This window comes from Cricetulus griseus, chromosome 8 (assembly GCF_003668045.3).
Source record: "Cricetulus griseus strain 17A/GY chromosome 8, alternate assembly CriGri-PICRH-1.0, whole genome shotgun sequence".
Taxonomy (NCBI): domain Eukaryota; kingdom Metazoa; phylum Chordata; class Mammalia; order Rodentia; family Cricetidae; genus Cricetulus; species Cricetulus griseus.
Window position 1 is genome coordinate 24,476,369 of NC_048601.1, and position 12,269 is coordinate 24,488,637.

Sequence of the window (12,269 nt, forward strand, 5' to 3'; positions counted from 1 at the left end):
TCAGAACTTCAATACTAACATGAACAGGCCTTTTAATACCTAACATGCAAAATAAGTCATCATTATTTTCTCATATACTACACAAGCATCATTTAATTTAAAACTTGGGGTTGGAAAGATGGCTCAGTGGTTAAGAGTGATGGCTGCTCTTTCACAGAGTATCTGAGCGAAATTCTCTGAATCCACGTGGCACTTCTGAACTGTCTGTAACTCTGGTTCCAGAAGCTCCAGTGCCCCCCCTTCTGGCCTCTGTGGCACTGCACACACATGGGTCTATAGACAATCATACAGTTGAAACACCCATATACATAAAATAAAAAAATAACAAATAACATCTCAAAAAACAAACTAAAAAACCCACTCTAGATTAAGGTAATTATACACACTTTCAAAGAGAAGATGGTCTGAGAAAACTCCTCTCCCCTCCTCAATACACTATCTTGCTTTTATGTAAAAAATACTTTTGAAGCCAGTTCTCTCTAATATACTAATATTATAACATCTTAAAAATAAGATACCAGGTCTAGAGTGGTGACACATGCCTATAATCCTAGCATTCTGGAAGTAGCAGAATCAGGAAATCCAGAAACTCAAGTTGAGCTACACCCAAATTTCAGACTAGCTTGTCTAAAAAGAAAATAAAAAAATTAAACAGGAAAAAAAAAAACCCAAAAAACCAAAAAACAAACAGGGCTCAGGATATACCTCAGTGGTAGACAAATACTTGGCATATATGAGTCCCTGAATTTAATTTCTAATACCAACACCCTCCCAAACAAAGTCACTACGTACATATAGTATAACAAAACTGGACATACCAATGTAAGTAGTTAATGGAGTAACTCCAGTGATCTTCAATATGCCAGCAAAAAGAAGAAAAACACATCCCCACATACAGCCATGGCACCTTCATACCAGAAATGTCCACGTTAATATGTGCAAGAACAGACTGCTCCAGAACAGGCATGTTATTCAAATTCCAACCAGAAAGTGCATATTCCTGTAAAATAAAAAGTTAAACAAAAAACCAGTTTACAAGTGCTAAACAAAATCTTTTTTTTGTTTGTTTGTTTGTTTTTCGAGACAGGGTTTCTCTGTGGCTTTAGGGGATGTCCTGGAACTAGCTCTTGTAGACCAGGATGGTCTCAAACTCACAGAGATCCGCCTGCCTCTGCCTCCCGAGTGCTGGGTTTAAAGGCATGCGCCACCAACACCTGGCTTCTGGTTTTCCTTTTATTTTACATATTTCTAGTTTACTCTGAAACACAAGAGCAAAGCTATAAAGTGTGCCACATGGGAGTAGATTGCTTTTCTCTTTCTACTGTGCCCTACCTGCAGTGGCATCTTCCATTTCATATCAGAGTATCCCAGTAGCATAACTTCCCAGAATGATTATTACAATATATAAAGCACAGTGCTAGATACGGTCAGGACACATAATCATGAATTTATAGCACTATATTAAGTTGATGTAACACAGAAAGTCATTGTACTACCTTTCTTCACCAGAAATACATCAGGAAAAACAACAAATTTAAGATTAACAAAAAAACTTATGGGGCTGCAGAGATGGCTCAGCAGTTAAGAGCACCACTGGCTACTCTTCCAAAGGACTGGGTTCAATTCTCAGCAATCACAGTTCACAGCTGTCTACAACTCCAGTTCCAGGGGATCCAACACACTCACAGATATGAATACAGACAAAACACCAATGCACACACACACACACACACACACAAAAAAAAAAAAAAACCTAAAGAACAAAACACACACACAAAAGAAACTTATTTCATACATGAACTTGAAAACATGAGAATTCCCAGTTCCTAGACAAACGAAGAAGAAAAAAAAAAAAAAAAAAAAAAAAAAGTAAAAGTAAAAGGTACTGTCAGGCATGAACTGGTGGCATATGCCTTTAATTCCAGGGCTCAGGGCGCAAGCAAATCTTTTTTAGTTCAATGTCAGCCTGGTCTATACAAAGAGACCTAGGACATCAGGGCTATATACAGAGACCCTGTCTTTAAAAAAAAAAAAAAACAAAAAAAAAAAAAAACAGTTGATAACTGAACATGGATATAGGTAGACAGTTATTTTTTTCCTTTCATAGGTTTCTATAGTATGAGCACAAAAAATTTAAACTCTTACTGAGTGAAGTGGCACATGCCTACAATCCCAGCATTTAGGAAGCTGAGGCAATCATATAGTGTAATCCTGCCTCAAAGGACAAACAAACAAACAAACAAAAAACCCCAAAAGGTGACCAGAAAACATGTCAATTATAAGAGATATATCAGAAATCTACATATAAAACAACAGAAAGAATAGAAACCAGTATGTGGGGCTGGAGAGACCGCTCAAAGGTTAAGAACACTGGCTGCTCTTCTATAGGTCCTGAGTTCAATTTCCAGCAAGCACATGGTGGCTCACAACTATCTATAATGATATCTGGCATGCAGGTATACATGCAGACAGAACACTGTATATATAATAAATAAATTTTAAAAGAGAAAAGAAAGAAACCAGTTATGTGGGGCCAGCAATGTGACACACGCCTTTAATCCCAGCACTCGGGAGGCAGAGACAGGCGATCTCTGTGAGTTTGAGGCCTATAGAGCTAGTTCCAGGGCAGGCTCCAAAGATACAAAGAAACCCTGTCTTGAAAAAACAAAACAAAAAGAAGAAACTAGTATGTGTAGCAATGCATGCCTGTAATTCCAGCAAAGAGAAAGCATAGGCTAATCACATCCACATGGTGTGTTTTAAGTCATCCAGGAGTACAAACGGAGACTGGCTCCAAATAGAATTTTAAATGAAGATTAAGAAAAATATGGAAACTACAGAAGTATACTTAAGGATCAAAGGGGACAGAATATGAAAATCCTACGTACATTTAATTAAGAAGAAATCTCGGTGAGAATATCAAAGATGGGCACTGGCACCCACACCCCCGAGGGTAAAGCAGGAGGATCCTGAGGTTGATGAATAACAAAATAAGAAGGGAAAGAGAAAAGACATTTCTCCAGCCCCAGAATAAAATTCTAATATGCTTAAAGAAAAACAAAAAGGCAATTGAGGCCAGGTGGTGGTGATGCATGCTTTTTTCTCCCCTGGAGTTCACAGATTTCCCTAGACTGGACATCAAACCTGCTCTCTCCACTAGTGGTAGAATTATAGTCACATTGAGACATTTCCCCAGTTCTAAATTACTTCCTTCTAAATGAAGGCAATATGCTTAAAGAATTGCCAACAACAGAGAAAAAGATAAAGTGATGAGTAAAAAGGAAAAAGAAATAATCATCTCAACTTAGCTTTATGAATCTTTATGGGGCAAAGATCTAAAAAGTAAAAAGGATGCATGAAATCCTTCCTAGCCAGCTCTTAAAGAAAACTTATTTTAGAAATTAACAACAAACTAATTTTAAAAAAGTGTGTCACTTCATTTTTTTCTTTATCCCTTTTGATATCTTGAGACAGGGTTTCTCTGTGTAACAGTCCTGGCTGTCCTGGAAATAGCTCTGTAGATCAGGCTGGCCTTAAACTCACAGAGATTCACCTGCCTCTGCCTCCAAAGCACTGAGATTAAAGGCAAGCACCACCACCACCTGGCCTTCACTTTCTTTTTTTATATGATGGTATCTCACTATATTGCTGAAGCCAAATACAAACTCCTAGGTGCAAGCAATATTCTTTGCTCATCCTCCTAAGTAGGATTATAGGTGTGCAACATGTACCCAATTACATACATCAAACTTTCCAGGTTTTATTTATGGATGTGTACCTGCATGTATGTATGTGTACAATGTACATGCCAGGTACACTCAGGGGCCAGAACATGATGGATCTCTGAAACAAGTATTCTTAACCACTGAGTCATGTCTCTAGGTCACTTTCTATACTGTGGAACAGAAAGCAAGGGCCAGTGGGATGGCTATGTGGGGAAAGGTACCTGCTGCTAAACCTGACAACCTGAGTTAGATCCTTGAAATTCACTCTACAGAAGGAAAGAACTGACTCTCACAAGTTGTCCTTTGACTATGTACATGAGGCTGGCCTCAGAGAGATGTGCCTACCTCTGCCTCCTTAGTGTTAAAATATTTTAAAAACAACTTTCAAACTAGATTAAAAATTTTAACTAAATTAGAGATAAAATAATTCTTTAAAAGCATTTGAGAACTTGAGATGGCTCAGAGGTTAAGAGCACTAACTGCTCTTCCAGAGGACCTGGTTCAAATCCCAGCAAGCACATGGTGGCTCACAACCATCTGTAATGAGATCTGGTGCCCTCTTCTGGCCTTCAGGCAAACATGCAGACAGAACACTGTATACATAATAAATCTTAACAACAAAAAAAAGACATTTTGAATTTGTTTTGGGTCTGACAGTCTCAGTATGTAGCTCAAGCTGAACTATTCCCAACTATTCTACCCCAGTTTCCAAAGTACTGGGATTATAGGAATGTATACCCATGGCCAGTTCAAAAATCAATGTTTATAAAATTAGACATTTATATTATCTTAAGTCTACATATATATTTTAAACTTGCATGGTCCCTCAAGATTATGAAAATGCAACATCAGCTTCAGAGTAATGGGTTAGAGAACAGTATCCATACCTCTTCTTCTGGCAACATCTTTTTCTGACCATCTTTTACAGGAAATCCACTTCCAAAATCTTTTGAAGAAATATCAGCTCCATACTCTACAATAACATCTTCTTCAATACTACTTACTAGCCTCCAGAATTCCTTTTCTACTAGTTCTGTAGGAACCATCTATAAAACAAACAAACAAACAAACAACCAAATATGATAAATAACTCATTGTAATTATAGTCCCCTAAAACATAATATACAGACCAAATGAACAAAAGCATGATAAAAACAAATCACCACATTTCCCAGAAAAAAATTAATTCCTATATTTCTCCACTAGAAAAGAGAAAAGCTACAGATAACTAAAAAGCTAAAAATAACTAAAATTTAAACATCAAGATGCTTCTCATATCAGTTGTGGTGTCGCACACCTTCCCAGCACTTGGGAAGCAGAGGCAGGCAGATCTCTAGAAGTTCGAGGCCAGCCTGTTCCTCAGAGCAAGTTACTGAACAGGCTCTTAAGCTACAGAGAAACCCTGCCTCAAAAAAACCAAACAACAAAAAAACCAAACCAAACCAAAGCGAGTGCAATTAACAAAACAGATTACCAGGTCCCTATTTTTAAGATTTAGTGTTTGATAACCTTTTTCATATTGTTCCTGATTTCTATAAAACCTGACAGAAAAAAAAACTTTCCTTCTCTCTAAACGAACCTAATGACAGCTACTCACATGGACTGGCATATTGAAATAATCAGATTTAAAATTATCTGCCATCTCGCCGAAGCTTTGAAGTGTATATTCTCTTATAGCTTGCTCAAATCCAAAGGCTTCTCGAGGTTTGTTACATTCCTGGGAGGAGAAAAAGACATTCAAGGTAGGCTCATTGAAACTGAAAAAGAAAGCATTAAAACCCTCACATATGAAGAAATATGAATGGTAGCTCACTGGTATAATGCTCTCTGGCTCTGTGTTCAATATCCAGCAATACAATAAATAAAAGTCTCCAATATAGCTTTTCTTGATCATTTCTCTAGCTTAAACAAATCTAATCACCCTTACACAGTAAAACAAGTATCAGTTATTTGCAATTCATTAGTTACTTGAAACTAGAATCTCAACTGCATGTTCATTCTTCCAAGACAATGAATAAGACAGCTTTAGGTACTTATTATGCTTTGCCTCCAAGACAAACCCAAGAGGAATACTAACTTGGACTCAAACATAAAGATGTTGACATTCTTAGCATCCATAAAGTAAATAAATATTCAAAGATGAAAGAAAGGTTTGTGTATATGGTTTCTTCAAACTACCAGTCACCAGAAATTCAAATGCCTTTATGTTTTCTAATAGTAAACAACTAGTATTTAAAAGGCCATAAAAGCCTCTAACTGTACCTAGATATCCCAAACATTCCTTCTCTTCAGAGACCTATCATGATATTTTGTTAAAATAAATACAGACAAGGCAAGTCATAGCAACAGGATCATAAGCTCCAGGTTGGCCAGGGCTACCTAGAAAATCTTGTCAAGGAAAAAGAAGAAAGAGGAGAAAGAATGAAGGAAAAGAAAGGCTAAAAATAAATGTACAATCAAGTCAAATTTGCACAAGCTAATGGATGTATAAACCTCAAATTTTAGAGTTTTAGAGTTTCATGTCCAACTCTAGCTTTAATTAAAAGCAAGGGGCTGAAGAAATGGTTCAGCAATTAAGAATATGTTGCTCTGGCTAGAGAGATGGCTCAGAGGTTAAGAGCACTGTCTGCTCTTCCAGAGGTCCTGAGTTCAATTCCCAGCAACCACATGGTGGCTCACAACCACCTGTAATGAGATCTGGTGCCCTCTTCTGGCCTGCAGGCAAACATGCTGACAGAACACTGTACATATAATAAATAAACTTTAAAACAAACAAACAAAATTCCATGGGGCTGGAGTTAAGAGTACTAGGTATTCTTCCAGAAGGCCTGGGTTTACTTCCCAAAACCCACATGGCAGCTCACAACCATCTATGATTCAAGTTCCAGGGGATCTGTGATAGTCTGCAATAGTCTAAGGTATTTGAATGCTTGCACCCGGTTGGTGAAACTGTTATGGTGGGAGGCTTAGGAAGTACGTCACTGGAGGCAGGCTTTTAGAGTTCAAACATGTGCTATTTACTTCATTCTCTTTTCTTGAAGTCTGTGGTTCAATGTGTGAAGACTCAGCTTTATGCTCTGATAGCCATGCCCGCTGCTTTGCTGTATATTTCTCTGCCATGACAGACTTTTACCTATCTGGAACCATAGTCCAAGCAAACTTTCTTTTACAAACTCCCTTTGTTAATAATAAATTTGTCAATAACTAATACTGGATGTGATGCCCTCTTGTGGCCTCCATAGATACCAGGCATTCATGTGGCACAAAGATACAAATGCAGGGGGCTGGAGAGATGGCTCAGAGGTTAAGAGCACTGACTGTTCTTCCAGAGGTCCTGAGTTCAATTCCCAGCATCCACATGGTAGCTCACAACCATGTGTTATGAATCTGGTGTGCAGATATACATGGAAGCAGAATGTTGTATACATAATAAAATCTTTAAAAATATATATATATATAAATGCAGGCAAACAACTACACACCCCAAAATTAAAGTATCTGTAACTTATCTTAATTTTTATTCAAGCAACGTAAATAAGGAGGCTGAGGCAAGAGGATTCCACTGTATTTGAGGCCAAACAGCATAAGATCTTTTTTTAAAAAAAAACAACAATGGAGCTGGAGAGATGGCTCAGTGGTTAAGAGCACTGACTGCTCTTCCAGGGGACCTGGGTTCAGTTTCCAGCATCCACATGGTGGCTTGCAACTGTCTGTAACTCTAGTTCCATACGACTGAAAACCCATGGCAAAACATTAAAATGCATATAAAATAAAATTGAGCCGGGTGTGGGTGGCATGCGCCTTTAATCCCAGCACTCGGGAGGCAGAGGCAGGAGGATCTCTGTGAGTTCGAGGCCAGCCTGGTCTCTAGAGCTACTGCCAGGATAGGCTCCAAAGCTACACAGAGAAACCCTGTCTTAAAAAAAAAAAAAAAAAAAAAAAAAAAAAAAAAAAAAAAAAAGAAAGAAAGAAAGAAAGAAAGAAAGAAAAATCCTATTTTGCAAAAAATAGTATTTACAAAAGCCTTACATACAAAGCTTTGTGCATAAGATCACATACATACTATAACAAAAGCTGAGTCTTATTTCAATAATCTGGTGTTTAGTTACAAAATTTCAGGAAATTTTGCATTTCATATTTGTGGTTTTGTTAACAAATACACAAAGATTTGATAATCACTTGTAAGTATTTGCTAATCCTTGATTTTGAGAATTGGTTGTGAGCCAGGTAGTAGTGGCACACACCTTTAATCCCAGCGCTTGGAGAGGTTGAGGCCAGTCTAATCTACAGAGGGAATTCCAGCAGAGCCTGTCTCAAAACAAAAAACCAAAAAAGAATTGGTATCTTCTGAAAGTAGTCACTATGTCAGAGACTCCTTAAATGTAATGCAAATCATTGTTTCAAGTCTAGGAAAGAACTACTATACATCTAAAAGATGAATAACATCAAGTAAACCAAGGGCTTTGGCTCTTGGTAATTTAGTTTTTGAAATTGTATGTGTAGGAGTATTTTGTTTGCATATGTCTATATATACCATTTGTATGCTTTGTGCCTGAGGAGGACAGAAAAGTGTGTATGATTCTCTGAATTTAGAATTAGAAACGGTTGTGAGCCACAATCGTTTTAAGGTTCTGGGAGTCAAACCTGGGTCTTCAGAAAAGCAGCAAAAACTGATGAGCCATCTCTCCACCTGCTTAAAATACTTTTATATATATGCTTAGTTCTATTCACATTTTTTAAAAAGATTTTATTTATTTATTATGTATACAACATTCTGCTTCCATGTATATCTGCACACCAGAAGAGGGCACCAGATCTCATAACGGATGGTTGTGAGCCACCATGTGGTTGCTGGGAATTGAACTCAGGACCTCTGGAAGAGAAGTCAGTGCGCTTAACCTCTGAGCCATCTCTCCAGCCCCTCTATTCACATTTTAAACTGTTGCCATTTATTCAATGAAATAATTTACAATTTAAAAAAGTCTTACTCAACTAAAAGCAACAAAATTATCTAACCAGTGGGGCAGTGGTGGCACACACCTTTATTACCAGGGATAGGGAGGCAGAGACAGGCAGATCTCTGTTGAGTTTGAGGCCAGCCTGTTCTACTAAGTGAGTTCCAGGACAGCCTCCAAAGCTACAAAGAAACCTTGTCTCCAAAAAAACAAAAACAAAAAAAAGCAACCAACCAAAAATCATCTAACCAGAAGTCAGAGAAGGAAAAAATTAAGATACCACAAAACAGTTGTTACACATTCATACAAAATAGTTCTTTAAAATTCTGGAGATTTTTCAACAATAATGAAGAAACTGGGACAAGCTTTTGGGAACATGTTTACATTATATGCATAAATTAGTATCTTTAGTTTTAAATGATCTGTAACATTAAATTTGTACCTCAGCAACACATTTAGGACACCTCCAGTCTCCTTTGGGCACATCAGGTAGTGGTGGAAGTAGACAAAATGTATGATAGCTGTCATCACATCCATCACACAAAAGCAATTTATCCTCATTGTTTCCCCGACCACAGAACATACAAACATAGAGATCAACCTATAAAGATAAATAAAAATAAGTAATTTTCTACTGTATAGTGTTGTATTTTTCTCATGAACTATTTCTTAATTAAAATAATGAACACTAAAAATTAAACATAATTAATCCTAAAAAAATGTATTTCAAACCAAACAATTCTCCCCAAAACTTCTACAGGCAAATTAGCAAAAATATAAGCTGGAGTCAGAATCCCGGTGGTGGTGGCACAAGTCTTTAATCCCAGCACTCAGGAGGCAGAGGCCGAGGCGTGGATATCTGTGACTTCAAAGCCAGCCAGAGATACACAGAGAAACCATCTTAAAAAACAGAAAAACGAACACATAAACAAAAAAAGAAGCTGTTAGAATCAAGAAACACTATAATCTAGGGAATAAAAAATAAGTTTATAGTTAAAAATCATCACTCATCCTACATAAAAATACTATAATACAGAGTGAATACTGAAAACTGCCTATTAAATACCCCATACCTCAATTATTTTTAAGAATTCTTGGAGAGGGGCTAGAGAGATAGCCCAGTGGTTAAGAGTACTGGCTTTTCTTTCAGAGGACCCAGGTCAATTCACAGCACCCACACGGCAGCTCACAACTGTCTGTAACTCCAGTTCCAGGGGATCTGGCATCCTCACACAGACATATATACATGCAAAATACCAATGCCTCCCCCAGAATAAATCATCTCTAGATTAGTTAGATTAAATTTATGTAAATGCTTTTGAAATTGCCACACTATGTTGTTTAGTAAATAATGCAAAAGGAAAAAAAAGTGGTTGTGATGGGCTTTCTGATGTATGCCTGTGATCTCAGCATCCAAGAGGTTAAAGCTCATATTTAAGGCCATTTAGCTTTCACACTGAGTTCCAGGCCAGCCTGGGCTATATCGCCAGAACCTTTCAAAGGAAAGAAAGCAAAGAAAAAAAGCTCTACACTGTTCAGCATAGAAACAATTTATTACTATTATTATTTTTTTAAAATGTGTATTAGGATTTTCAAGAGGCCAAAGGCCAGAGAAGCAGGCATCAAATCCCCTGCAACTAGACAATTGTGAGCTACAATTTCAGACAGTTGTGAATTGCCAGGTGGGTGTTGTGAGTGAAACTCAGATCTTCTGGAAAAGCACCCAGTATTGCTTAATCACTGAGCATCTCTCTAGTTCCAGAAACAATTTTTAAAAGTTTTCAATCTATGGTTGGTTGAACCCATGAAGGTAGAACCTAAAGATATAAAGGGCTAATTATATACAGATTTATGTTCACTTCTTTAACTCAGTTACCCACAGGCATATGATTTATGGGAGTGTACAGGAGACAACGAAAAGTTAGCATTACATAAACCAAAACTCCAACCTGAGATTTTCTACCATGTCTTCTAATCAAACACAATAACTGAACACCATGTATCAAGATACACCAAGATAAAAATATATCCTTTCCCTCCTGACAAATCCCAAAGCACTTACAAAGTTAACAGAGAGGGTTCCTTTCCGTTGTCTCATTTGCATGTTAAATGCATCTGACTTGTTGGTAACTTTTCGTCTTCGGGTGACCTCATCTTGAAATAAAGTTATACAATAAAAGTAAAAACTAAAGTTGAGAACTTACTAGCGACCACACACTATTTAAAATTATTTAAATTAGATAAAGTCTCACAACATTATGAGGTAGACAGTGTCTGAAAATAAAAAACTTTTAAGTATAGAGAAATTAGATAACTTGCTCAAGATCATATAGCCAGTATATAGGTTGGAGATTCTAATCTAGACAAATCCAAGAAGTTAAACCTTCAATGACTGCCTGCATCCAGTAATTACTACATACTGTCTATATGTATGCTTTATAGGGGCTCTCAAATTAGTCACAGCCTTTTTTTTTTTTTTTTTAAAGATCACTACGGACAAAACAGTAAGTATAAGAATGGCACAAGGTCAGAAATGGTGAGCACACCTTTAATTCCAGCACTAAAAGGAGGCAGAGGCAGGAAGATTTGTATGAGTTTCAGGGCAGATATAGCATGTTCTAGCACAATGAGACTGTGTTACAAAAAAAAAAAAAAAAAAAAAAGAGTAGAGCTAGGCATGGTTGCTCACATCTAAATCTCAGGTGTGTGAGGCGAAACAGGATTGTCAAAAAGAATAAAGAACACACAAGAACAAAACAAAGGTTTTTGTTGTTGTTATTGTTTTCTTTTTAAAGAGGTTAAAGAGGGACTAACAAAAATAATTTTAAAAAGCATGTCTGTTAAGTATTATTATACTGATTGTATGTTGTTGTTTTTCATTTTTGTCATATTAGAAAGATTCTGTATATGGTAGGCAAATATTCTACCATAGCTATATCTCTAGCCCTTTTAAATGCTCCTTTGTCTCTCCACATTGCCCAGATTGGCCAGAAGCTCACCCTGTAGGCCAGGCAAGCCTCAAATCTATATTCTCCTGTCTCAGCCTTCATAGTAGCTGGAATTACAACAAACCTATGTCACCAGGCCTGGGTATCCCCAGTTTTGAGAGTGGAACAATATTATCTGATCCCTTACAATTCAGGCCACATTATATTATACACTTCAGAAATGCAGAATAATGTGTGACTTTAGTATTTCATTGAATTCTTATAGTCAAATATATCCAGACTATTGTTCATTGAAACAAGTTTTTTTTCTCCATTTTTTATTTGAATTAGAAAGATTGCTTTACATGTCAACAGAAACAAGTTTTTAAATTAACATGTTGTATAGGAATAGTTCAACTTGAGTTTTTGCAAATTTTTTTTGCAACAATTCTACTCACAAAAGTTTCTAATATGGTGCTAAATTAGGCTCTTGAAGACAATTTATTTCAATAGTATCATAACATATAGAGAAAACATTTCAAAAATTTAATGATTGTCAGAGTTTAAAGTTCTAACCTCTTCACAGTATGTTTTCATATTAAAAGTCTGAGAATCCCTTCAATTTAAAAGTAACTTTTAGAACACAACCAGTAATCATTACT

General features: G+C 36.7%; 1 protein-coding gene across 1 annotated transcript in view; it reads right to left on the reverse strand.

The window, feature by feature from the left end:
- Positions 1-12,269, reverse strand: part of Kdm5a (lysine demethylase 5A) — a 72,890-nt gene that overhangs the window by 47,673 nt on the left and 12,948 nt on the right. The window contains exons 7-11 of the mRNA XM_027429308.2: positions 10,743-10,834; positions 9,123-9,281; positions 5,323-5,442; positions 4,613-4,771; positions 819-1,000 (exon numbers count right to left, since the gene is read on the reverse strand). Coding sequence (XP_027285109.1) covers positions 819-1,000; positions 4,613-4,771; positions 5,323-5,442; positions 9,123-9,281; positions 10,743-10,834 — 712 coding nt within the window. The remainder of the gene's footprint in view (positions 1-818; positions 1,001-4,612; positions 4,772-5,322; positions 5,443-9,122; positions 9,282-10,742; positions 10,835-12,269) is intronic.